Source organism: Dryobates pubescens, chromosome Z (genome assembly GCF_014839835.1).
Source record: "Dryobates pubescens isolate bDryPub1 chromosome Z, bDryPub1.pri, whole genome shotgun sequence".
NCBI classification, from domain to species: Eukaryota; Metazoa; Chordata; class Aves; order Piciformes; family Picidae; genus Dryobates; species Dryobates pubescens.
The window spans coordinates 97,434,405-97,461,209 of NC_071657.1; the positions used below are offsets into that span (position 1 = coordinate 97,434,405).

At 41.6% G+C, this 26,805-nt stretch overlaps 1 protein-coding gene across 1 annotated transcript in view; it reads right to left on the bottom strand.

Annotated features, from left to right (window-relative positions):
- Positions 1 to 25,999, bottom strand: part of ANKRD55 (ankyrin repeat domain 55) — a 63,723-nt gene extending 37,724 nt beyond the window's left edge. The window contains exons 1-6 of the mRNA XM_009896600.2: positions 25,606 to 25,999; positions 17,958 to 18,080; positions 15,422 to 15,552; positions 12,287 to 12,396; positions 8,448 to 8,508; positions 4,488 to 4,616 (exon numbers count right to left, since the gene is read on the bottom strand). Coding sequence (XP_009894902.2) covers positions 4,488 to 4,616; positions 8,448 to 8,508; positions 12,287 to 12,396; positions 15,422 to 15,552; positions 17,958 to 18,080; positions 25,606 to 25,648 — 597 coding nt within the window. The 5' untranslated portion in view covers positions 25,649 to 25,999. The remainder of the gene's footprint in view (positions 1 to 4,487; positions 4,617 to 8,447; positions 8,509 to 12,286; positions 12,397 to 15,421; positions 15,553 to 17,957; positions 18,081 to 25,605) is intronic.
- Between the last annotated feature and the right edge of the window lie 806 nt (positions 26,000 to 26,805).

Here is a 26,805-nt window from a genome sequence, read left to right on the forward strand (position 1 = left end):
AACACCCACTAAGTTTTAAGAAGTCTTTGGAAGTGTCTGAATCCTTCTATTATAGGCAGCCCACAAGAAAAAAAATGGGATGCAGGGAGGAGGAGCACAGTGGTCCCTCAGGAGACAACTCTGGCCCTGAGTCACTGCTGCCTTCCCTGGCCCTTTCCTCTACCCTGGCTGCATGGCCAACTATGTCCTTGAGAAGCCCTGCAGCTACAGAGAGATTAATTCCTAGAGAACCTGACACTTTGCTCTCACCTTCCAAGTAATTATTGAGGAACTGCCACACTTGCTGAGCCAAACACATGAATAATTGCTTTACTTCTACAATGCATTTAAGAGATGCAAGTATTCAGGAAATGGGAGAATGAAATAATTGCATTGCTGCTATGAAGCAAATATGCAAGCTCATGGTTTTTTTTGAACTTTGAAGTCTGAATGAATCTATTAAAAAAAAACTTTTAAAAAGTGTGGAGCTCCATATGACCTAACTTTATTTTTCATGGCTTCTTTTTAGTTGCATTCTTTTTGTCCCTAGGGGTTCACATTCCGTCATTTTAGAATAAAGCTTCATTTGTTTGTTTACTCCTTAAATGAAAGATGGTATTTTTACACATTTCTATGACTTTGGAGCCAGAGTTTTAAGAAAGAGACAAATTTCTGGTAAAAATCACGGCAGCTGGCAAGCCAATGCAGGAAAACACAAAATATTCCTGGGCTGTTTTCAAAGTACTGCTAGTACTATTATGGTGCTGTAGTATGTAGCATGACAGTGTACACAGTACATACAGTGTATTTTAGAATAGAATAGAATAGAATAGAATAGAATAGAATAGAATAGAATAGAATAGAATAGAATAGAATAGAATAGAACAGAACAGACCAGGTTGGAAGAGACCTTCAAGATCATCGTGTCCAACCTATTATCCAACCCACCTAATCAACTAAACCATGCAACCAAGCACCCCATCAAGTCTCCTCTTGAACACCTCCAATGATGGCGACTCCACCACCTCCCCGGGCAGCTCATTCCAATGGGCAATCACTCTCTCTGTGTAGAACTTCCTCCTAACCTCCAGCCTAAACCTCTCCTGGTGCAGCTTGAGACTGTGTCCTCTTGTTCTGTTGGTGGTTGCCTGGGAGAAGAGACCAGCCCCCTCCTGCCTACAGCCTCCCTTCAGGTACTTGTAGAGCAATAAGGTCACCCCTTTTGCTAAGATTTCACTGGCAACACTATGTTACAATGGCTTTACATCCTATTCCAGTATCAGTTAACACTTTTCAAAAGTGTGTTTCCTTTTCATTACAGCAATTTTTTGCTGGCTGCAATGAGAGAAGAGAAATACCACCTGAGAGATACTTCTGATACAGCCCTATCTTCATACTCTTAAAATATTGAATTTGCAAGAAAACGTAACGTGAGGTACTCTTACTTTAAATGAGAATGATCTGTGTTCTTGACACTAGTCCAACACATTTTCACTGAAGGTGTGAGCTGAAGCAGCAGGAGGTTTTAGCTTTTCAGTAGGTTAGAGCTTGGCATAGTCAAGGTCCATCTAGAACAAGAGGATGCAGTCTCAAGCTGCACCCAGGGAGGTTTAAGCTGGATGGGAGGAAGAAATTCTTCCCAGAAAGAGAGATTTGCCTTTGGGATATGCTGCCCAGGGAAGCAGTGGAGTCACCATCTCTGGAAGTGTTTAAACAGAGCCTGGATGAGGCACTTGGTGCCATGGTTTAGTTGATGAGATGGTGTTGGGTGATAGGTTGGACTGGATGATCTTAAAGGTCTTTTCCAACCTGGTCTGTTCTGTTCTATTCTGTTATGCAGCTGGGTCCCCACAGCCACGTTTTGTCTGACTGGAGACCAAACACCAAACATGTGGTTTTTGAAACAGAGCACACGGAACAATTATTTCACATGAAACATGCCTGGTAATTTGATTTCAAGTGGTGTGCAGTGGTTTTTATCTGATCCTGTTTCTGTGCAATGCCTTGTCCTTCCCCTGCTGCATTTTTACACAAATCAAACACAGGGCTCTATTCAGATGAAATCAACCCCTGCAGCTGGTACTACCTCAGCTCTGTGAGTCTCTTGTGTTCTGAAGACAACAATACAATTCTTGAAAGAAAGATACCACTTTTACAGCAGCCACAGAAGAGGCTATTAGGCATAATGATAATTCCACCCAGTGGAGCTGTTGTTCTGCTCACTGTCATAGAGGAGAAAGTAATATTGGTCCACAGTGCCTGTTTTCCTGGGCCTAATACGGCAGTACAGTTCAATGGCTGGGAGTATTTTTTCTTGGCCAAGCCCGAGCATAACAAATATTAACAGATCTACTACACATAGAATACATAGAATAAACCAGGTTGGAAGAGACCTTCAAGATCATCGCGTCCAACCCATCAACCAATCCAACACCACCCAAACAACTAACCCATGGCACCAAGCACCCCATCAAGTCTCCTCCTGAAAACCTCCAATGATGGCGACTCCACCACCTCCCCAGGCAGCCCATTCCAATGTGCAATCACTCTTTCTGTATAGAACTTTTTCCTAACATCCAGCCTGAACCTCCCCTGGTGCAGCCTGAGACTGTGTCCTCTTGTTCTGGTACTGGCCGCCTGGGAGAAGAGACCAACATCCATCTGTCTACAACCTCCCTTCAGGTAGTTGTAGAGTCTGTACACAGTCTGGTGTTTCAACTAGTGCTCCTGTACGTGCAATATGGAGAAGTATGTAGATGAAAAGCTGTTTATGAGGCTTCATAGCAGGAATGTCTCAGGAAGAAAAAAGAGGGATCATCTTGCACACACTTCCTCTGATTTGACTGATGGATTTGTGACTTACTTCTATATGAACCCAAGTGGGCTTTGTGCAGTTTCAATTTCCCCCTTTCTTAAGAGTTATTCTGCACATTTGTGAGAGAAAGGTGGAGATTAGAGTTACTAGTGGAGTTAAATAATAATATTTACAAAACATAGAAACAAGGAAAAGATTAAGAGGGGAACGTGGCATCCAGTTATGAAGAGGGTTCCCTTTAGTCTTTCTTTTTGAAGAGGCAGATTGTTCCTAGAGTTATGATCCAGACCACTGCCTAGCCTGCAGTAGATGGCATGAGTTTCGGGATTTATGACTGGCAGCAGTCCTTGCTGGAGTAAGCCTAGTAAAAATGCACAACACATTTTAGAGTAGATATTTGCAGTCTCCTAAGGTAAAACAGCAAGGGATGTAGCCCAATTTCAGAATGATTTGGATTAAAGAAGAATAAAATGGGCTGCCTGAGGAGGTGGTGGGGTCGCCATCGCTGGGGGTGTTCAGGGCGAGGCTTGACAGGATGCTTGGTTGCATGGTTTAGTTGATTGGGTGGTGTTGGATGATAGGTTGGACACGATGATCTCGAAGGTCTCTTCCAACCTGGTTTATTCTATTCTATTCTATTCTAAAACTACTGTTGAAATACTACCTGCTGCAGATGACAAACTATACCTCTACTTCAGAAAAACAGAAGCTGAACCTATTGTACGTGAACCATCTGTGGGAGACTGTGGTTGAAGAAAACGGGCTATTCATTTGAGATGACCTTACTCATTTTCAAATGCAGCATGTGGCAGTTCCAAGCTTTTAAATTTCTTTTTGACATGTCTTTTAAGATGAGTGAACTCAGACCAAAAGGTGAGGATGGAAATATTTAGTCATTGTAGGAAAATGCTACTGGATTTTTGTACAAGTTCTGTTTCTGCTAATCTAGTACGCAGGTGTTTCGAACATTGATACCAGAAATTGCTACGACAAATGTGCAACTAAAATCTTACTCATATAACCTGGGAAGTTTACTGTAGTAAAGTTTAGGCTTAACATAATAAATTCTGCTATATTTTAGACCTCTTGTTACCAACTGCGTCATACAGTGTTTAATGCCACCTTAAACCTGTGTGGTTTAGTTCTTCAATGGTGGCCTGAGTAATTGTTAGCGATTTGACTTATTGTTTTCCTTCTTTTTGCATAGGAGTTACAGCTCCACAGGGCATGTGTTTGGCTGCTTCTCTTCCTTAATTTCCAGAGGAGAAGTGCCTCAGCTCTTCATCTAATTATTCTAAAACTGTAGCAGTGTAAATAAGTTTTAACTCTTGTTCACATTTTTTTATTCCCAAAGGCCTTTGTCAAGACTATTTGAGCTGCTGATTTCTGCAACCCTGATTTAATTTAAAAAAATATAAAAATCAAGCATGACTTCAACATGAAGCATAGGTAGTCCCAGTGAGATAAATGATAAATTTGTTTAGACCAGCAATGCTCAGCCTATATTAAGTAGGCTTTGCTCTTCAGGGACTATGTTAGATCCTTGATCTGTGCCTGCTGGCAAAATGTTGAGCATTCCTAGCATTCATTTCCTCATATTACAGCCAAAATAAGAGGCTCTGGAATATGCAGGACACCACAATAGCCAGTACAGCTCAAACAACTACCTCTTGAAGCAGTGACTGTGGCTCACCTGTACTGCCCAGTGCAGAGCTGTTTTGAAGTCTTTGTCCACCAGAGTCAAGTCTGCTCCCTTGTGCAGCAGAATCTGAGTGTGCTGGGGCCTGTTGTGGAAAGCAGCCCAGTGGAGTGAAGTCATTCCCTGAAAGCCACAAACCCAGAGGTGAAATAATCATCACTCACTGGACCCTTAATGTCTCTGTAGATAAGCTTGACAACTCTGAAAATATTTTACACTGACCAACTCTTTGCTCTCCCTCTTGATTTGGGGTAATTAATAACACCTTCTGAATTTGTGGAGTCATAAGAAGCAACCCAGGAATTAGTTGGGTGGGTGTTTGGTTTTTGTTTTTTTTTTTTTTTAGTTATTACAGAAAATGGATAAAAATATGAATGTTTTGTACATGACCATAGCTTGTCATAAATAATTCACTTTCAGGACCACAATGGCTGGGAGATAGCTCCTCACTGCTCAGTCTGGGTCCTATGAGAAAAGCCTTTTTTAAACAGGTGCTTTGACATGACACAGTCTGATGTTTATTTTCTGTCTTACCTTCGGTCCAAAATAAGTATGATAAACCAGTACTGTGGCAGCACTAGTCAGAAAATTAAGAATCTGTCCCTGTGATGTCATCAAAAAAGTATTAATGTAATAATCTCATAGTCACAGTTTTCAGAGAAAACAAAGCAAATGTCAGGCTGTTGAGCTGTGTTTTCATTCCATCTAAACTGTGTTCAGTCTTGGTAGATCAGAGAATCCATGGCCTGTATGTTCACCTTCATCAGCATGGTTATATGCTATTAAAGATTTTTGGTATAAAGTTACTAATTCAATGTGTTTCTTAAAGACTGCTAGTGTTGTTCAGATCTGGTAACATTTTGCTTTGGGCAAGGTGTTGTTTATTATCTTTTATCAGGGGAAGAAAAAACAACACTTCAAGGATCTTGACTCATTTCCAAAGCAATAAAAAGAGAAAACCAAAAAAAGCTGAGGAGGAATTGAAAACTTGGCACAGAACCTCATAAAGCCCATTGGCAACAACTCAGGTAAAGTATGAGCTATGAAACATTGATGGGGACAGCTCATCAGTGCATTAATAGTGGAAGATGTTAACAGTGATTTTCTAACTAGAAGCTTGAATGTCCTAACTTTAATTTCTTTCACTCATCGGGCTTTTCAAGATCCCAAATGGCTTAAGCACAGATGGTGATCAAATAAAGCAGATAAACAAGAGCAGTTTTGTTTTCACTTAGGGTTTGAAAAGCTTAGTCAGAGGGGGTTTGGTTTTGTAGAACCAAAAATGAGAGTAAAATCTTGCCCTAACTGAAATTAATGGGAGTTCTTTCAGTGATGCCAGAACAAAGGTTTGAAATTAGAGACTTAGTTCTACTGATGGACACTCAGTATCCATGAATGCCTTGAAGGTAGGTTTCAGTGATTTCCAACTGGGAAATACATCCTTGGCCCTAGTCCTAAGAAGCAGGAAAAATCACTGGAAGAAGAGAAGCTACATTGTAGCAGGCCAGCTTTCTGTTACCTGCTTCCAGTCTAATATGGACAAAAGAAATCTTTAAAAATTCAACTTTGTGTTTCTGCTGCAGTAACCAGATGTAACGTGAGTGTGAGAACTGTGGGTAGAAATCAAAAATCTTTCCAGTGGTGGGACTCAGCTCAGGGAGGTCAGTAGCAGATGCTTATAGAGCACATATAACAAACAAAGCCAGAAAATATAGAGTCACCTAGCATTTGTTAACCAGGCTTAAGACTTCCTATGTCATCCAGACATCCGTAGAGTAATCACGACTTTTCTGCAAAAGTAATTAGTTTTCTGTAAAACTGCTGCCTGATAATTTCTGTAGGTGTCCCCCATCATTTTGCATGTAAACCCAGTTAATAATAATAATTACATTTTCATCTTCTCCATGCAAATTATGATGTCGTGGTCTTGTTTGTACTACTTCATCCTTCCGACAAAGTTGCCAAGCTGAAAGTCCTCTAGTAGTTTGTTCTAGTTGTTAGCCTGTTTCTCTTCTTGTATGTCCTTTTACAGATTACTTTTGCAGTTAACATTCAAGTTGTGAGTGTATCAAGGATTCAGACAGAGCACAATACTGCTTCCTGCTTTGTTCTCCATTTCTCTTTTTAGTAATTTGTACATTCTGACTGTCTAACTTGCACCCATCTCATTTATGCATGATGATACCACCCCTAAGTGACACCTGTAGGTAGACTACTGTCTGTGGGAGGAAGCATGAGAGTCATATCAGAACTGTTGAAGCTGTAGATCCAGCAGAACATAATACTGAAGGTGAGACAGCCAAAAAAACTGTGCACTTACTTAAAATACAAAGCAACAGGGGACATAGAAGTAGGGAAAAAAAGAAAAAGATAAACAATCCAAAAATGGGTGTAGGAAATATGCTATGACATGTTTTGCCAGATTTCAGGCTTTTTCAGGGAATGTTTCTTCACATTGTCATCTCACAGGCTTCATAAGTAAACCCAGAGAAAACTGCAGTTTTGAAAATTATGAAACCTCCAGATGTATTTCTTACTGTTTACGTGTTTGTGCATTCACCAGAGTATTTTTCTCAAGTGTAAGATGGGAAAAATGAATTGATTTGTTTGTAACAAATGAACCACTCTATTAGCTGCAATCTTCTGTGAGAGTCAATGGTTTTCAGGAAACATGAATATTTTGGGCTTAGTACTGACACTTGAACAAGTATCTTCTCAGTGCCAAATTTCAGTGAGATGGATTAAAAGTTTGAGTTTGCATGTAGGGATGCATTACTGATGAGAGGCCTTGAGCACAAGCCCTATGAGGAGAGGCTGAAGGAGCTGGGACTGTTTAGCCTGGAGGACACAAGGCTCAGGGGAGACCTTACTGCTCTATACAGCTCCCTGAAGGGAGGTTGTAGCCAGGAGGGAGTTGGTCTCTTCTCCCAGGCAACCAGCAGCAGAAAGAGAGGACACAGTCTAAAACTGCACCAGGGGAAGTTTAAGCTCGAGGTAAGGAGAAAGTTCTTCATAGAGAGAGTTGTTAGCCATTGGAATGGGCTGCCCATGGAGGTGGTAGAGTCACCGTCCCTGGAGGTGTTCAAAAAGGGATTGGATGTGGCACTTGAAGCCATGGTTCAGTAGCCATGAGGTGTTGGGTGACAGGTTGGACTTGGTGATCTTTGAGGTCTTTTCCAACCTTATTGATTCTCTGATTCCAGCAGTTATTTTCCGTGGTTCCATGCAATTAATTTGCAACATAATTCCACACCAAGACAAAGCATACATATGAACCTGGTTTAGGTTCATCTGAGAAGGATCTGCAAGCCAGCCAGTGGGTAAGGATGGTTCATGGGAAGTGATAAAATTAACAACAGTTCTGGCGCCATAGAGTAGGGATGCATCCATGAGCAATTGGTAGAGTCAAGATAAGCATATGAAACAGTATCTAGTGTTTCACTTGTGTCTTGGCTTCTCTGGATAATGTCACATTGGAGAATTTAACACTTTTTCATGTACTCTCTCTCTACCTCTCTCTGCAGAACACAATTCTTTAAGGATCAGAGAACAGCATAAAATTGTCTCACTCCATGCTGATTCTGTGTAATAACAGTTTTCAATATCTTTTCATGAGAACAGAAATTCAGTGATGGAGTTATTGATGAAGAAGAAGATTTAGACCAATGTTTCACTTCAAAAGAATTAAAAGCAATTAGTGTCTTGGCAAATGAGTTAGGAGGCTGAGTCAATGTACCTCAGCTGGCAGAATATGGAGATATTTTATTAGGTGTATCACTTATATAGCAGGAAAAATGTGATAATACTTTGCAGAGCTTAGCAAAAGTATTACAGAATTTTTCACTAGTGCATAGTCTCATCATAAAATTTATGGTACAGTGGACTCTTTGTGAACAGTGTGACTCGTATGCCCCCACAGGCTGGGACTGTGATTTGTAGCACAAGCTCACTCACCTCATTGTCCTGATGATTAATTTCACTAAGATTTGACTGCTGCAGAAGCACGTTCAGAAGCCTGTGGAAGCAATGACATAATCAGTATGAAGTACTCCTGACCAAACCTGAAAAACTGCCATTGTCTCCTGAGAAAAAACCTATATAGTTTCAAGACAAGTCAGTATTAGCAGTGGGGAAAGTTCAAAATCTTAAATCTGAGCTTTATCGTGCTAGAAAAACAAACAGGAATTTGTGGTTTACTGTACAAGTAGAAGTTCAGTGCTGGGAATTACAAGCAGACTCACTAGGAAGAATTGTTCTGATTGGCAGGTTAAACTCAGAGTGTGTAATACTATATATGTGTGCAATTTTTGGTATCTTAGCAATTAATTTTCTTCTGATTTTATAGCTTTTCATACAAACAGAAATGCTAATGAACAGTTTCTAAAAGGATTCTTTGCTTTCCTTTACTCTCCTATTAATGTGATGTTGTGTGCATGTTTCTGTGTGTCCCACATGCACACTATGTATTTAGAGTTCACAAGGCCTTACATGCTTAAAGCCGAGTAGCTCAGATCCTAACATGAGAGTACAGTTCTTATGATTCTAGCAAAAGGAAAGATATGTCCTTAGTAGAACCCTAGATAAGATACAATAACATCATAAAGCAAACCTGTGGCTCATCTGAAGGTGTGAGTATGCTAGAAACCTTCAAGATAAGGGCATTTATAAGACATGCTGTTCTGGAAGGAAATTAATAGATGGAGTGTCAAGGAGGGAACTCTGATAAATGTATAGATAACGCACAGATAAATGTGCACAAACATGCAGCTGAAAAGCCCCAAGCCCAGAAACTGGAAGCAGCAACTGACCAGCAAGCCTCTCATGTTAAAATATGAACTTCAAGCCCCGTGGTACTTTGCTCCCAACAGGACTTTCATTTTAAAGCTGGCATGGCATGATGTCAGCATGGTGTTGAATATTCATTGGCAGATGCAGCCCAACCCATGACACCCTTTGGCTGTTTTCTATCAGGACAATCTTCAACAACAAGCTTCCGCTTTGATGTGTTGTCCTTTTTGTTTGTGGGGGTTTTTTTGGTTGTTGCTTTGTGTGGGTTTTTTTGGTTTGTTTGTTTTGTTTGTTTGTTTGTTGTTTGTTTTTTTTTAACTGCCCTCAGGTCTGCAGATTAGATCACATTTTTCTCCCCTCAGAAATAAACAGAGGTGTCCCTGCCCATGGCAGGGAGGTTGGATTAGATCATCTCTAAGGTCTCTTTCAGCCTAGGCCATTCTATGAGTCTGTGAATAAGTAGCTCGATAGTTATCCAAAGGAAAGACATTAGCAGTTGCTTAGGGATGAGTTTGGCAAATTCAGAGTGCGAGAAGTGTATCTGTTTGTAACACTATCTTCTTGTGTAACACTATCTTCATGTGTTTTCTAGCTAGAATATTGCTAAAGGGTGAAAACTGAGCAGATCCCAGTGCTTGGCTAGTTCTTCAAATCTGTTTGCATAGGGATACAGATACTTGTAGTGCGGGGCTGTACACCTTCTTTTCTGAATCACACAATGAATGGCAAAATGGAGTCATACTACAGTACCTCTAATAAGCATGATACTTCAGGATTGCTGTGATTAGTGAAAATGTGAAAAATGGAAGAGACATTTTGTGGTAATTTGGCACAGAATCTCAGAAATTACAAAAGCTGATCTGGGTAATAATGGACTAGTGTACAAAAAGAAAGTGAGATAGTCATAATATGCTTGTAGAACATATTCATCATATAATTCTACAATCTGATACATGGTTCTGTAGTTTAATCCCACATCTAATAAATTTAAGAAGGACATTGAGACTCTTGAACATGTCCAGAGAGGGGCAACAAGGCTGGTGAGAGGCCTCAAGCACAAGCCCTCTGAGGAGAGGCTGTGGGAGCTGGGATTGTTTAGCCTGGAGAAGAGGAGGCTCAGGGGATACCTCATTGCCCTCTACAACTACCTGAAGGGTGGTTGTAGCCAGGAGAGAGTTGGTCTCTTCTCCCAGGCAACCAGCACCAGAACAAGAGGACACAATCTCAAGCTGCACCAGGGGACGTCTGGGCTTGAGGTGAGGAGAAAGTTCTTCATAGAGAGAGTTGTTAGCCATTGGAATGTGCTGCCTAGGGAGGTGGTGGAGTCACTGTCCCTGGAGGTGTTCAAGAGGGGATTGGACGTGGCACTAGGTGCCATGGTCTAGTGGTCATGAGGTGTTGGGTGACAGGTTGGACTTGATGAACTTTCAGGTCTTTTCCAACCTTGCTGATTCTATGCTTCTATGATTCTATGAATGAAAAGTGTATGTTAAGGAACTCTCATTATTTGAATATAAAACCTCTATCAACAAGAAACATTTGCTTACTTATATCCTTAGACCATTAGGGGAACATAAGTGCTGCTACTCAAATATGTAGATATTCAGCTAAGAAGGTAAGATTTCTCTGATTTCTATTCTTAAAGGCAGATCAAGAAGTCCATGGATTATCTTTTCAACTTTTCTCTCAGACTCTGTGGAATGCACAGATGGACATGAACAAATCATCGAATCAAGGCATAAACTGGCTGATCTCTGCCTTTCCATGTGACCCATGTGCTACCTCCAGCACATGGAGTTGTAGCAGTGGGCTGCCAGCTTTCATGCTTTGTTTTAAAAGCATTTAATAGCTCACCACTGCATATACCCTTTTGGCAACAGCATGGGATGCAAGAGACTGGTGATGACTGCAAGGGAAAACCCTCTTCCTCAGTGTTCTGGGCTTGTCTTCTGGACATGCAGCAAATCCAGTGAGAAGAAAGAGGAAAAAGAGTTGTGCAGCTAGTGAAATCCTGGGCAGAGCAAAGGCCTGCCTATACCCATGGAGAATGTGAAAAAAAATCAGGGAACCCTGTGTGCTGCATGTGAAGTAGATCACTGCTGTCTTTCAAGTAGCAATATTTGCAGTGTTGCACACTGTTTTCTTTCTGCAGAGCTGTTTAATGATACTGACCTGTACTTTTGTAAAAATTGCAAACTAGTCACTGCAAGTGATGCATGAAATGCAACAATAATACAGAAAATGAATAAAGCTGTGAAAAATAGCTAGAGAGCACGATCAGCAGAAATGCACAGAGGTCTGGGCTGATCTGCTGTGACGACAGCAGCAAAACTACAGACTGCGTGCACTGAATGTTTTATTGCCTGTCTCCAATGTCTTCCTATCCTTCCAGACATAATTTACTTGGTAGAATTTTTTTTAAGTGAGTTTGTTAAAATGTATAAATCTAAATGAAAATTTCCTATTATCACAGTCTGGAACAAAGCAAAGAGAATCCTTCTCAAGACTTCTTGTAAAGATACTTTGAAGTTGTTAGTCTATCTTCAATAATACTAGTTAAAAAGGAGCCTGTCCACTATATCTTGTCTTACCCTCTGAGAGCCTGTCACATTAAAGTTTTTTCTCACATATGCCCTGCTACCCAGAGAAGAAGTCCAGAGAAAGACCTTCTTGTAATATATATTGTGAGGAGGTGGCAGGAAGGTAATTGGTCAGGGGGGAACCCAGAATTTCAACCACTACTGTGATTTTTTTCCCCCCCTGTTGTCATGACATTGAAACAGGCTGTCAGCTTACTTGGCTGTGTAACTATTACACAAGTGCTGCACAATGCTGTCCCTCCTCTCTACCCCCTTTATGAGAACTCCAACAAAAAGGAGCAAGTCAGAAGTTTAAGTGCCACATCTAACTTTCCTGACTTGGGCTCTACTTTGGGCTGGGTAGCTTGTGTTGACAACTGCTTGTTGAAATAAAAGCTGCAAATGCTGTTGGAGCCTACGACATACCTCACATCAGGATCTGCAGTAGCAGCATGTAGTGGCAGCCTCCCATTTTTGTCAGGTATGTTCTGCTTAGCACCATTTCTGAGCAGGCTGACGCAACCTTCCAGCCAGCCCTGAAAAAGAAATGAAGGCATGTCAAAGAGGAAAACAGAATGCATCAGGTCAGATCTTCTTGGTGATTCTGGCATCCATGTGTGACTGTATTGGTTTCTGCAGACAGAGGAACTGGCCTTTTGTTTTCCCAATAGAAGTTTCTCAGCACTGAGAGCAGCTCCTCTTCTTTTCCAAGACTTCACAGGATCACAGGATGTTAAGGGTTGGAAGGGACCTCTGGAGACTGTTGAGTCCAACCTGCCTGTCAGAGCAGGAGACACTACAACCTCTCTGGGGAGCCTGTTCCAGTCCTCTGTGACCCTCACAGCAAAGACATTCCTCCTCATGTTGAGGTGGAACCTCCTGTGTTGTAGTTTGCACCCTTTGCCCCTTGTCCTATCACAGGGTGCAACTGAGAAGAGCCTGTCCTGTCCCCTTGACACCCATTCCTCAGATATTTATAAACATTTATTAAAGTCCCTTTCAGTCTTGTCCAGACTAAAAGCCCCAGGTCTCTCAGCCTCTCCTCATAAGGCAGTGCTCCAGTCCCTTGATCATCCTGGTAGCCCTCTAATGTCCCTCTTGAGCTGGGGAGCCCAAAACTGGATGCAAAATTTCAGATCTTCCAAATCTCAAACCAGATTGGTCATTCAGATTGGTCCTGGAGAAGAGAAGGCTCAGGGGTGACCTCATTGCCCTCTACAACTACCTGAAAGGTGGTTGTAGCCGGGAAGGGGTTGGTCTCTTCTCCCAGGCAACCAGCACCAGAACAAGGGGACACAGTCTCAAGCTGCACCAGGGGAGGTTTAGGCTGGATGTTAGGAGAAAGTTCTTCACTGAGCAAGTCATTCCTCATTGGAATGGGCTGCCCAGGGAGGTGGTGGAGTCACTGTCCCTGGAGGTGTTCAAGGGGAGATTGGACATGGCACTTGGTGCCATGGTCTAGTCATGAGCTCTACCGAGACAGGTTGGACTTGATGATCCTTGGGGTCTCTTCTAGCCTTAGCTATACTGTGATACTGTGATTTCTATCATAAGGTGTTTTGTTTACACTGTATTTTGGTTTTTCTGCAATACTAGCAAGTACCAACTGAGTAAACAGTGATTAAACCCCTACTAATTCCTTTATCACTAGCAAATGTTACACATATTCCTGCATGTAGATTTAATTATGCTAGGTCAAACCAGGAGCAGGAGCAAGTAATCTCATTTGCATTTTGAGGTTTTTGCAGGGATGGCAGATCAATATCAAAAAGCCTTGGAATGTGGATTTACAAACATTGTTGCAGGAATGTTAGACTGAAAGCAGCGCCAAAACAGATGGGATGAATCAGTTCTTAGACTAAAGCCTTCTGTTGATCACTTCAGCAAAAAAGCGAGTAAACAATCTGGTTGTGAATGCGTCAGGCTTTCATAGTTTACTTAAGTCCCAGGGAACTCTAGCATGTGTTTAAACATCTTTTGTCCATATCTCTGCAGGTCCTTCCCTCCTATATGAGCTACATCAAATCAGTATCACCAGCATTTAAAGGGAAAAGCTGTAGAATGATTGTAGTCCCCAGTAAAAGTACAAGACCACTGAATTCTGCATGTAATGTGGCTGTGCAGCTCTGCTGAATTCAGTTCTCTGGACACATATCACAGCCAAATGCTCTCTAGACCTCTGATTATATTCATCACGGAAACAGAAATGGAAACTTTGAAGCCTGCTGCTTTAAATCTTTTCCAGTAATTTCTCCTTTAGAAAAGAATATTTTTTCCCCTCTGGGAAAAGAGGAAGGAAAAAAGGAGCATGACACTAATTGTGGGATTTTCTGAAAGTAGCTGGCAGAGGAAATGTGTATTCTCAAGTAAGTGCTCCTTGCAATGCATGGTGCTTCCTGGTTTGATTTTTTTTTTTTTCTACACTTATTTTCTGACTGAATATTGCACAGCTGAGCAGAAGCATTGGTTTTTTCTTCTGAATTTACAGGAAAAACCTAGATGCAAGGGATATGATTTAATTAGGCTGCTGCTTTAATCTGTTTCAATGAACTGGCAGTCATCCAACCGTAAGTCATACTATGCAGCGTAGCTGAACATTTCTTCCTCCTTTCTGTCCAGATAATAACAGAAGCCGTGGTCAAGACCTCTGCACAGCTAATTTGGTTCCCATCCTTCCTCCGAGTCCTGAATTCCCCTCCAGTGAGGAGTAGAAGACTAAGGAGAAGAGTACCATCCTTCTATGCTTCAGACGGAGAGCTCTGCACCTCCCTTCCTAAATTTCTCAATGGGATGTCTGCCTCTGCTATCACTTATACACGAGTTGATTGGGGGATTGAATTCCTTATAATCTGAGTTTTGACACCTGCAGTACTTTGGATGAGTTCTTAACCTGACTATCTGAGGTTCAGCACTATAGCCAAAAAAAGTGAAGTCATGTCATATGTGGTGCACAGGAAAAAATGCCTATTCACTAGGAGAATTTGAGCAGAGAGGGGAGAAGTTAATCTGCATATTAATATGAATTTTCCATTGCACAGAAAAGAGAGGCTTTCTTGAAACCACACAGAAGACCTGCGATCTAGTCAGACCCCCATATTGCACTGAATTCACAATCTGAAAGAGAAAGGACATTCTGACAGGAGTCCTGATCCCTTTCTGGTAATGACTGCTTCCAGCTTTGCATTGTAGTAAAATTTACAGTTTCTCTGCTTCATGGAACCAAATCATTTGTACTTTGTGTCAGCCCCCCCTCCTTTCTCTTTCTTTCTTTCTTTTTCTTTCTTTCCTTCTTTCTCTTTCTTTCTTTCTTTCTTTCTTTCTCTTTCTTTCTTTCTTTCTTTCTTTCTTTCTTTCTTTCTTTCTTTCTTTCTTTCTTTCTTTCTTTCTTTCTTTCTTTCTTTCTTTCTTTCTTTCTTTCTTTCTTTCTTTCTTTCTTTCTTTCTTTCTTTCTTTCTTTCTTTCTTTCTTTCTTTTTCCTTTCTGTAGTTTAAGCATTAATTTTATCTGGTCTGCACTTCTACTCCTTCCACTCCGTTTAGCTTTCCATCCAAGTCTTTGTACCAGATAAGTTGCCAGAGATAAACTGGTTCGTCCACATGCATCTTGAGTGTTAATATTGGCTCCCATCTTCAGCAGAAGCTTCACTGTATCAACCTGGCGTCCTGACACAGCATGCATCAAAGGTGTACTACCTGGGGAAGAAAGTTGAATGCTCTTTTACAATTTTTATTGTGTCAAAGCCATAAAGTAGAGATATTTTCTTATTTGCTAATGTTAGTACTGGCAAATTATCAAATCCTTTCTCTGACAACTGTCCAGCAGCTGTACTCAGTCAGGAAGTAACTGCTCTGCCAGTTACTGACCACTGATTTTAAAAAGTGCATGACTTCTTTAGCAAAAGCCTTGCCTCATTAACTCTCCTTCTGGAGGAAAAAGGGTTTTTTTCCCCTGTTGACAGTGTCCCAGAATGAACTGTTTGCTTTCATACACCATTTCAGAGGTGGATACTCTTCAGAATGACTAATAGCCAGAAGGTACTTGAACAACTTTCTCAAAACCCAGCTTTATTCTGTCACTATTTTCCAAAGTTTTATGGAATCAGGCCCTGTCCTGTGCAAAGGTATATGTGACAAGCTGATGTAGACAATGACTTATTTAAAAGTCTGAATTTGCTCTAGAACATTTTCTTCCTGTTCTCATGAGAACTATTTTTTTTTAACATTCTGCAAACAACTTACGTGCATTTCTTACATTCAACCTAGTATTCAGATCTAATGATGAAGTATTATGATACATTTTCATTGCTTCTTCTTCCCTCCATTCTCTTAACTGCCAAATAATACCAAGTGAATTTCCAGAGAATTTGACAAAGCAATTTAAAATTACTAAGATGGGAATAAAAAATTATCAGAAATGCAGGACTATTGGAAACTTCAAAGAAAATTGAAGAATAACTATTCTTGCTGGATTCAATGAGGTTGCTGAGCAAATGAATGCTACTTGACCTGAGACTATGCAGTTTCTGCCATATTTGCAGGATATAAGCCAAATGTTTTGTCTTCTATGTCTGGACTTTAATTACATTTGCATGTATAACCTAAGAAACAAGTTTATTCTGGATCTGTGCCATGGTTTGGGGCTGGGTGGCTTTAAGAAAGATGAAGTTACAGACCTCCAGAGGCTAGATAGGTTCAGGAGTTTGTTATTTCATTCCCATAAGCCCTCCATCTTTATAAAACTGGACAGCACAAGCTGTTCTGTTCCCTTTTCCCCTTCCCCTCTTTCTTCTTCCTGATGCTGCTCCTTTACCTTTATGATGCAGGGGATGAATGGCCTTGACAGGGGCCTGAAACTGGCAGGGGGTTGGGAGTAGCAAAGGGGAAGTGGTGGAGGGGCAAAGGGGAAGTGGGGGAGGGGGACACACACACAGATAGACACATTTGAGGCCTGAATTTTTGGTCTGGTTTGGTGGAGGTTGGGGAAACTTTGGCTTAAAGGGCTTCTGTGTTAAGCCCGGACTATGGATTTTTTTGTATTTTATATGCTTTGCACTGTAGCATGTAGTTTATGAATAGCACTGCTATATAAGCTTTCCAATTCTATGCAGTCCTTGTGTGGAGTGTTTTCTGTAACTTCTTTGAGAAGAGTTAGAGAGCCTGTCTTGCTCCTTAAAACAACACAATCTGAAATACTTTGCTGATCAGACTATCTCAACCCACTGCCTTTCATACCTAGTTGCTCTGTCGTTAAAGACCTGGACTGAAAGCATTTTGGCTGAATTAGTAATTTTTCCTACTGGCCAACAGATGTCTTGAAGATAACAGTTAGGATGTCTAGTTGAAAGTGTAGGGAAATTTGGTAAGTTGTTTAAAGGTGGTAAAGATTAAAATAGGTAGTAATCATTTTGACCCTTTGAAAGAAGCTGCCGTAAAAAAATCATTTTGACTAATCAAAGTCTTTCTTAAGACAAGCTCCCAGAGATCTGTGGCTCCAGTTCAACTGGGAAATACATGCATATAAAACCCAGCCAGTGGTGAGCACTTTGTAATAATATTAAATAGTAACCTGAACAAAAAGTGAAAAGGAGCATAGTCTCACAGATGCAGCACATTGTTTAGATCATTGCACATTCTACAACCAAGCCTCTGGCAAACAATTACAAGACAAAAATCATTCATACTTTGTACATAGACACAGTTCTTAAGTGCGAAAGACTGGAACTCTACTCTAAAAATGTGCAGAATATATAGAATTTTGGCTTTGATTTAAAATATGTTGCTTCTCCTTCCCTGAAATGACAGTTTCTCAGCATCTCCCTAAAGAAGATAAATTAGATTAATGATAAAATACTGCCTGGTTATATATTATCAACCAACCAACCAACCAAACCAACCCATATAAAAATTCCTACAGTTACAAGGGCAAAGAAGTATAAAGACTGAGTGTTTCCAGCGTGGGTTCCAAAGAATAACTTGAATTTCCCGTATTCTGCTGCTAAGTATAATGTGCTGAACAGAGAAATCAGGATAAAAATTGGAAAATTTGTTTACAAGTTGTAGTAACTGACACCCTGAGCACAAGCTCAGCCTTCATTTACCCTCACTGTCACAGCACTCCAGGATGGAAGGATCTTCTCGAATCACTGCAGTTAGCGTGTTCACATCACCATTAGCTGCTGCTTGGTAAACCACAGTCAAGTCAATTTCTTCTGCTGCATCACCTGCAGGGGAGAACTATGTCGATGAGTAAGTGGAGAGCAAGTACAAATTTATTAACAGTGAAAATAATTGCACTTATTTCATAGAGTTTTATGACTATATAACTCAAAGTGGAACAGAGAGTATCTAAAATGCACTGTGGTTTTTGTTAGTCATCTGAAGCATGTGTTTCATTTTAACTTCTTCTAAAACCATCAAACATAAACAATGAGGGGGCACAAGAAAGCTTCTTGAAAGTTTTCACTTCTATTAAGAAATCATTAATGTAATATGACTTGAGAAACAATGAAAAAACAACTGAACTGGATCATTATATTGCTGGGGACACTTCTGTGAGGTAAGATTTAACCAGTACACCAGTATTTTCAGGTCAGAAGACTGCGGCTATTCACTTCCTTTCCCTGTGATGTCCAGTGATATTCTCTTCTCAAGAAAGTGAACTTCTGGCAGAAATGGTTTGTGTTAACTTTGTTTATTCCTGCAAGCAGGAAAAATGGACTGTTGTTTGGAAGCTGGGAGAGGTTTATTTTGTTTGACAGTTACAAAGTGAGTATTATTTAAAACAGATGCCCTGCAGGACCCATTTCTGAACACTCATCAGATTTTTGTTTCTAGAGGAATAAATGTGATGATTCTCTGTTTGCTGCTTTGCTTGTAACTTCCTTCCAGACTGCTCAACTCCTGAACCACATGCATATACCTCCCTTGGCTTCAAGCAGACTATTAACCTGTTAACTACAGGAGCCAAAAGAGCTGATTTTTCTTTGGTGCAGTGTCAAATCTGATGTAATGGTAGAATGCTCTAGATATGTATCATTGGTCAGCCACAGTATGAGCTTCAATTTAAAACAGAGTTTCTGACCTCTATTAGCTTTAACAAAGTACAGCTGCAGTAAGCTGTGCTGTTCACTGTGGCTGAGGGTCAGTGCTGGAAGCTGTAATATTTGTCCAACCACTGTGCTACCTTGTTAGCAGCAGAAAGTAAAACTGATCCCTAAATCACACTAGAGAGCTGATCAAAGGAAAGATGTGTTGACTACTCACACATCCTTACTGCACTCTCTTCTGGAAACAGCAGAACTATTTAAGTTGTACAGAAAAAAGGGAGATAGTTTAAAGAGAATTTGAAAAGTTAGTAAAAGGTCTTTTTGGTAACCAAATGATACGTTTTAATTAACATATTGATAAAAATGGTATTTTAAACATTCCAAGATATGTATCTGAGTGATAAAAGACCTTTGAAGATACTTTTAATGTATTAGCCACACTGTTCACCTTGTGATCAGATGTCACAGCTGAACCCACAGGAGCTCATGCTGGGTTTTATAGTCCAATGTAATTCCTCACATGTGACATTCTCTCCTGGGGATGCAATCATCACTCTGAACTTCAAAACTTGGCTGCCATGGAAACACAATCAGCTCTTAGGTTAGTCTGTCAAAGCTGAAGCTCTGGTTGTGGGCTTGGGAAAAATAGAGGGTGATGAACATATTCGTCAGCGACCTGGGTGAAGGAACAGAATGTACTCTCAGCGAGTTTGCTGATGATATGAAACTAGAAGGAGTGGCTGGCACACCAGAAGGTTGTGCTGCAATTAAGCAGGACATGGACAGGCTGGAGAGATGGGCAGAGGTGAATCTTATGAAGTTCAGCAAATGCAATTGTAGAGTTCTGCACTTGGGGAGAAAAAAACCCATGTGCCAGTACAGGTTAGGGGTTGACCTACTGGAAAGCAGCTTTGTACAGCAAGTTCACCATGAAACAGCAACGTTCCCTTGAGGCCAAGAATGCCAACAGTATTCTGGGCACATTAAGGAGAGTGTGGAAGTCAGGTTGAGGGAGTTTCTTCTCCCCCTCTACTCTGCCCTGGTGATGCTGAACCTTGAATATTGTGCTCAGTTCTGGGCTCCTGAGTTCAAGAAGAATGGGGAACTACTGGAGAGAGCTCAGTGGAGGGCCACAAGGGTGACTAGGAGACTGGAGCATCTCTCTTACAAGGAGAGGCTGAAAGACCTGGGGCTCTTTAGCATGGAAAAGAGAGAGTGGATCTTATAAATGCATATAAATATCTGGAGGGTGGAGGTCATGGGGTTGGGGTTGGGCTCTTTTCAGTGGTGGCTGGTGATAGGACAAGAGACAATGCATACAAACTAGAACATAGAAGGTTTAACTTGAAATTAAGGAGAAACTTCTATACTTTGCTGACAACAGAGCAGTGGAACAGACTGCCCATAGAAGTTGTGGTCTCCTCTGGAAACTTTCAGAATCTGCTTGGACACGTTCCTGTGCAACTTGATCTAGGTACACCTGCATTAGCAGGGGAGTTGATGATCTCCAAAGGTCCCTTCCAACCCCTGTCATTCTATGATTCTACAATTGTATGATTCTATAATTTTCTATCAAATCTGCCTTCACCAATTCCCTACCCATCACTACTCAGCTGAAGATAATTTATTTTCCTTCTTTTAGCTGGTCTTTTAAATTACAGATTTCTATTATTTGGGAAGTCCATGGATGGATGGATGGATGAAAAAAATGAACAAAGAAGTTTTCCCCACACCCACTCTTACAGAACATGGGCTCTACTCCTGTTAAGGAATGGTGGCATGAAACCACATCCATGATTCACATTTCCTCACTCGTAAGTCCTGGCTGTCCCTGTAAGGAGAGGCAGGTGAACTAGGCTGTCACTCTGCTGGCAAGGGAGACTATGCCAGGAGGAATTGATGAGCATCTCTCCATAGCATGTGTCTGACATGAAGTATACTAACACTGACTTAATTTCTGTAGGTGGCATAATTTCAAGTGGGGTGTATTTAGCTGACCTGCATAGCGTTGGGTGTGGGGTGAGGTGGAAGACAGATGCATGTTCTTCTGATGCTTCACATGACAGAGAGCAGAAAGAACTGAGGGGGACTTGTATGCAAAGCTTGTAGGCCATTTCTTTTGCAGATTCTTTCCTGGGCAGAAGAGGAATGGTTCAGATAGTGGCCATTTTGCAGAAGTTAACAATGAGATACTGTTTGATTGTGTCCTCTTTGAGCTTACAATGCTGGGGAGCTCAGCTAGGGCACCAGAACAGCATGGATAAAGGAACTGCAAGCAGTCTGACGCACCACCTTCAAATGCATTAACATTAATTCATTTATTATCTTACAGTTCTGTAAATGCCAGTGAATACTGGTGCCATTTCAGATACATGTCATGTCTTATTTTGGAAAATTGCTGTGCTCCTGGTGAAAGAAAGCTGCCAGTCAGCTTCAAGAAGGCAGATGGTCCAACCAAGAACCTGCATATGGAGCAAGACTAGAGAGAAACTGCAGGCTGGCACAGCAGTGGCATAGAAAGAAGAATCTTAGTGAGCAAAGACCAAATGATGTACAGAGTTGAGACATCTTGTTTTGTAGCTAAAATTCTCAAAAGGAAGCAAATTTAAAGCCAGTCTCAAAAAAAGCTGCAGTGTTTTAGGAACATGTAATTGCTTTAAAGTAATTTCCTTCTGTTTGGAAAGGGTAGTATAGAAACAGAATGAGAGATAACAGGGCTTAGAGCAATGACATTACAGTGCTTATGACATTAATTCTCCTCTGACTCTCCTATGAATAACACATGTTTTACATGGTTTGTGGTGCCAGCTGCTCTGTTTTACAAAGTGGATGTTAGACGCATGTAAGTGCATGCTTCTCCTGCACTGGATCTTTTAAGTATTAAGCAGTTTTGCTGCAGCTTAGAATATATGGTCTCCACAATGACTGATTGAGACCTTGCTGGATTATTAAGTTTTAAAAACTGAAGGCTGGATAACAGGATAATTTATGTTCATTGTGAAGAATATTTTTACATGTAATTTACTTCCTTCTTTCCTATAAATGCTCTTGTCTCTGCCAGTAACTAAATGCCTTATGTGATTTCCCATGGCTTATCAACAGGACAAAACACTAGTATTCAAAACACAGTGTATTCTATTTCATCAAGTCAGTGTCAAGAGTCAAGGGAGGTGGATGAGTGCACTTTTTTGGGGGGGAATTGTATCTTGCTCTCTAGTATTACGAATTTATTCATTGCTTTAAAAATTAATAAGCTCTTTGTGTACCTGGCTGTGAGTGTAGCAGTCCAGGCCTTCATTTATCATCTTTGTATAAATGGTAAACATTCAAAGAGAAATTCAGCACACATTTAAGTGTCACCAAGATGTACTAGGAGGGGAAGGGTTTCTGATGCCTTCTTGAAGTCCCATTTGCTGCTGCTGTTACTATTTGTAAGTATTATAAGATATTAATAAGCAGGTAACGTGGGAATTATTGCAAAGGGACAGTATGATTTTCAAGGTCGGAATGCTGGGTATTTGATGCATAGCTGGACCAACAGATACTGGTCTGCTGTGTTTGAAGCATAGTCTGTATTATTCCATTGTGATAAATTGCTCCCATGGAAGATTTATCCTTTCTCCTTGCAAAAAAATTATGCTTGCTTAAATTTACCAGGGCTTGTGCAAGGTGTTTGACACTATCCCATATGACAGCCTTGTCTCTAAGATGGAGAGATATGGATTTGATGAGTGGACCACTTGGTGGACAAGGAACTGGCTAGAAGGTTTCCCTCTAAGTGTTGTGGTAATGGCTTGATGTCCATGTGGAGACCACTAACAAGTGGAATTCCTCAGGGGTCTGTTCTGAGTCCAGTGCTGTTCAACATCTTTGTCAGCAATATGGACAATGGCATTGAGTGCACCCTCAGCAGGTTTGCCAATGACACCAAGCTGTGTGGTGGACTCACTTGAGGGAAGGGAAGCCATTCAAAGGGACCTAGACAAGACTGAGAAATGGGCCAGTGCAAACTGCATGACGTCAACAAGTCAAAGCGCAAAGTCCTGCAGCTGGGTGTAGTTGTGCCCATTCCAGGCACAAACATGAACTGGGTACAGAGTGGGTTGAGAGTAGCTCTGAAGGGGGTGTTGATAGATGAACAGGTCAACATGTTCTGGCAGTGTACTCATGCATTCCAGAAAGCCAGCTGTATCCTGTGATGCATCAGGAGGAGTGTGTCCAGGAGACCAAGAGAAGTGATTCTGCCCCTTTACTCTACTCTGATGAGACCCCACCTCAAATACTGTGTCCAGTTCTGGCATCCCCACTGTAAGAGGGACACAGGTCTGTTGGAACAGGTCCAGAGGAGGGCCACAAAGGTGATTCAGAGGCTGGAACACCTCTGTTATGAGGACAGGCTAAGGGAACTTGGAATGTTCACCCTGGAAAAGACTCCAGGGGGACCTTATAACTGCCTTCTGATACCTGAAGGGAACCTACAGGAAGGCTGGAAAGGGACTCTTTACAGGAGTGTCCACTGATAGGACAAGGGGAAATGTATTTAAGTGGCAAGAGAATAGGTGTAGACCAGATCTTAGGAGGAAATTCTTCACTATGAGGGTGGCAAGAGTTAGGAGTGGATTGTCCAGAGGGTTGTGGATGCCCCTCCCTGGAGATGTTCCAGGCCAGGTTGGGTGGGGCCTTGAGTAACCTGGTCTAGTTGAGAGGTGTCCCTGTCCATGGCAGGAAGGTTGCATTAGATGATCTCTAAGGTCTCTTCCATTCTAGACTATTCTATGAAATCAGCAATGTGCCAAGATACTAACATGCTATTTAGATAAAATCTACCATCCAGTGTAAATTTTGAACAGATCTTTCTTTGTGTGATAACCAGTGGGTTCCACATCTCATTACTGTCTGATGTCTGCTCCTGCTCTCCATCTGCTTCCCACACATCTAGCAGGGAATACAAGCAGTAAGTCACAAATCACTTAATAGGCCAGCCTCCCTGAAGTGGTGGTGGAAGGGAGATGATGAATTTATCTAGAGATGATTTTATTGCTGGGGAGGTGCTGTGAATGGAATGTAACAAGAAGCTGGAGATGATGCTGGATGGGAATAAAAATGGGTCGGGGTGGAGAGTGGCTTGGCAAGAGGAGGGGCTGCATATTAGTTGCAAGGAAAGTACAGGCAGATGTTGAATTGCAGCTCTCTCATTCCTACCTAGATAAGGTAGTTTGGGTCACTGGTTTCTTGTATTGTTGTGCCTGGAGTCTTGGCTTCTCCTTCCTCAGACATGCTCATATTCCTGCTTCATTACTGGAACCATTTCCACTGGCTCCCTGGCACTGAGTGTGTGGGATTTTCCCTCTCCCTCCCTACTCTGAGCACTCTTGGACCAGTACATGTAACAGAGCATACAGTGCCCACAGAAGGACAGCTTGGGAATCCTTGTTTGGAGCTGCAGAAGCTCAGTCAGCCCCACGATGAAGTGCTCCTTATGTCATTCTCACATGACCTAAGACCACCTGTCTCTACAAACCCCCCTTCTCCTGTTGCACTTACCTTCTTCTTTTATCCTTGCTGGTAGTACTTTTTGTCTTTTGCCACTCAGTTTTGTTTAATGGCTTCTCACTCAGGTTGGAGTCCTGTCTGAAGACTAGTACTTTCAAGACTTCCTTTAGGTTCTGAGCACTACTGTGGCTTGAAAGGCAGCCATAAGCCCACTGCTTTATACAAAGTGCAGTTTACTTTGGTTCACGGAAGAATATAGTAAAGCACAAAAGTACAACCTGTGGGACCTGATCTCCCAAAAAAGCACCACAGCATATGCCTTCCTCTCACCCTTCACCTTTTTTCTACAGTCAGTACCTTTGTTGTGGGGGACAGTAAGACCACGTCATCCTGAACACTTTGCAGGTGTGCACTGGAGACTGAGGCCATTGTGCACAAATTAAGCTGGCTTAAGTTAAAGAGAAATTTATTGCAACGTGGGTAATCAAACAATGACAGCTTCCTGCTTTGGAAACGAAAAGGGAATGCCACCACATTCTTTACAGAGGATTAAGCCATAGGGCATAAAATCTTGTATTAGCAAAAAACAAGGCATGGGGTTCAACCATTTAACCTGAAAATAGACAATAGATAACAGGCATCTGTATTTCTATAGAGACCTTACCATTTATAAAATCTTAATGTTGGATCTTTTAAAGATATCTTAAATTTACAATTACGATACAAAGTCCATCATTTATCAGCATCTAGTTATTTTCATGTATGCAAAGTAGTAGACTTATTCTGTCCTTTTTATTTTCTTTTATTTCTTTTTTTTTTTTTTTTCCCCTTTCCTCTTCCTTCATTTTTAACTGCTCTGTTTGCCAGTACTGGAAATTATACACATATATCCATAAGAGGATAATATGTAACATAAACAATAAACAAACACATACATCCTTCAGTGCTAAGCAGCAGAGCAATCAGATGCTGTAGCTATTCTGCTGAAAAAATAAACATTTCTCCAAATCACTGTAGCAGCAAGAGGCTGAAATACCCATACCTAAAACTGATGGAGGAAATTCCTTCATGGATTACCAAAGTAAGTCTCTATAAGATCTGATCTTTTACAAAATTTCTTTCTGCTCGCTCCGTCAGCAATCTTAGTACATTTGGGTGGGAGGCATGGGAGGACCATTGGATTGGAAATCAGTAGCAGGTGACTTACCTTTGTGCTGGTCAAACACTGATGAAGAACTGAAATCCATCATGGCTTATCTCATTATTTACAATCAGACTAGACAAATGCCATCTCCAGTGTTTCCCAGGGACGAATCTCATATATTAAAGAGTGCAACGATAACTGTCACTGGTCTTCTTGGCAGAGAATTAAATGTGCTTCACGGCTGCAGGTTGTTGTCAAGGCAAGAACATTATCACTAGCCCGATGGGAGCAGTATCCTCTGTTTTCGATGGATCCTCTTAATATTACATCCCTGGAAGCTCAATTGAGCTTCTGAAAAACATTTTGGCTTCAGTGAGTGAAACTGCCTACGAGCAGCTCTGAGAGATGCTGCAGCTCATTCAGCCTCAGCAGCCGAGTGCTGCCTGTAGACAAACAAGCCTCGGCGTGTGAGTGGGACTTGGCTGGCAGACAGACCGAGCATGTGCAGACTGCCAGTGCAGGTCGGTGCAGACATCGTCGCTGTGCCAGCCAAACAGCATGTGCTCTGCTCACAGACAGCCTGCAGGCAGGCTGCCTGTACCACTCTGCTATCAGCATGTGCCTGAGGATGGTTTGTGAAATGATGTTCTAAGAGGTAAGCAATTTCCTGATTTAACTCCTTCATGGAGAACACAAATAAACCCTTCTGACCTTAGTTTATTGTCACAACCCCATTTCTTGAGATAACCCTTGGGCAGCAGGAAGGTTGTGCTAGATTCAAATATTCCCTTGGAGTACATTAAGGTGAATCATAGAACTGTTGAGGTCAGAAGAGACATTTGAGACTGTCAACTCCAGATGCTCACCTAGAGCTCAGAATCCACCACTACTGACAAACCACTCATTCTGCCCCTGTACACTGCACTGGTTAGGCCACACCTCGAGTACTGTGTCCAGTTCTGGGCCCCTCAGTTTAGGAAGGAGGTTGACTTGATGGAATGTGTCCAGAAAAGGGCAACAAGGTTGGTGAGGGGCTTGGAGCACAAGCCCTATGAGGAGAGGCTGAGGGAGCTGGGGTTGCTTAGTCTGGAGAGGAGATGACTCAGGGGTGACCTTATTGCTCTCTACAACTACCTGAAGGGAGGTTGTAGTGAGGCAGAGGTTGGTCTCTTCTCCCAGGCTACCAGTACCAGAACAAGAGGGCACAGTCTCAGGCTGCGTCAGGGGAGGTTTAGGCTGGAGGTTAGGAGGAAGTTTTACACA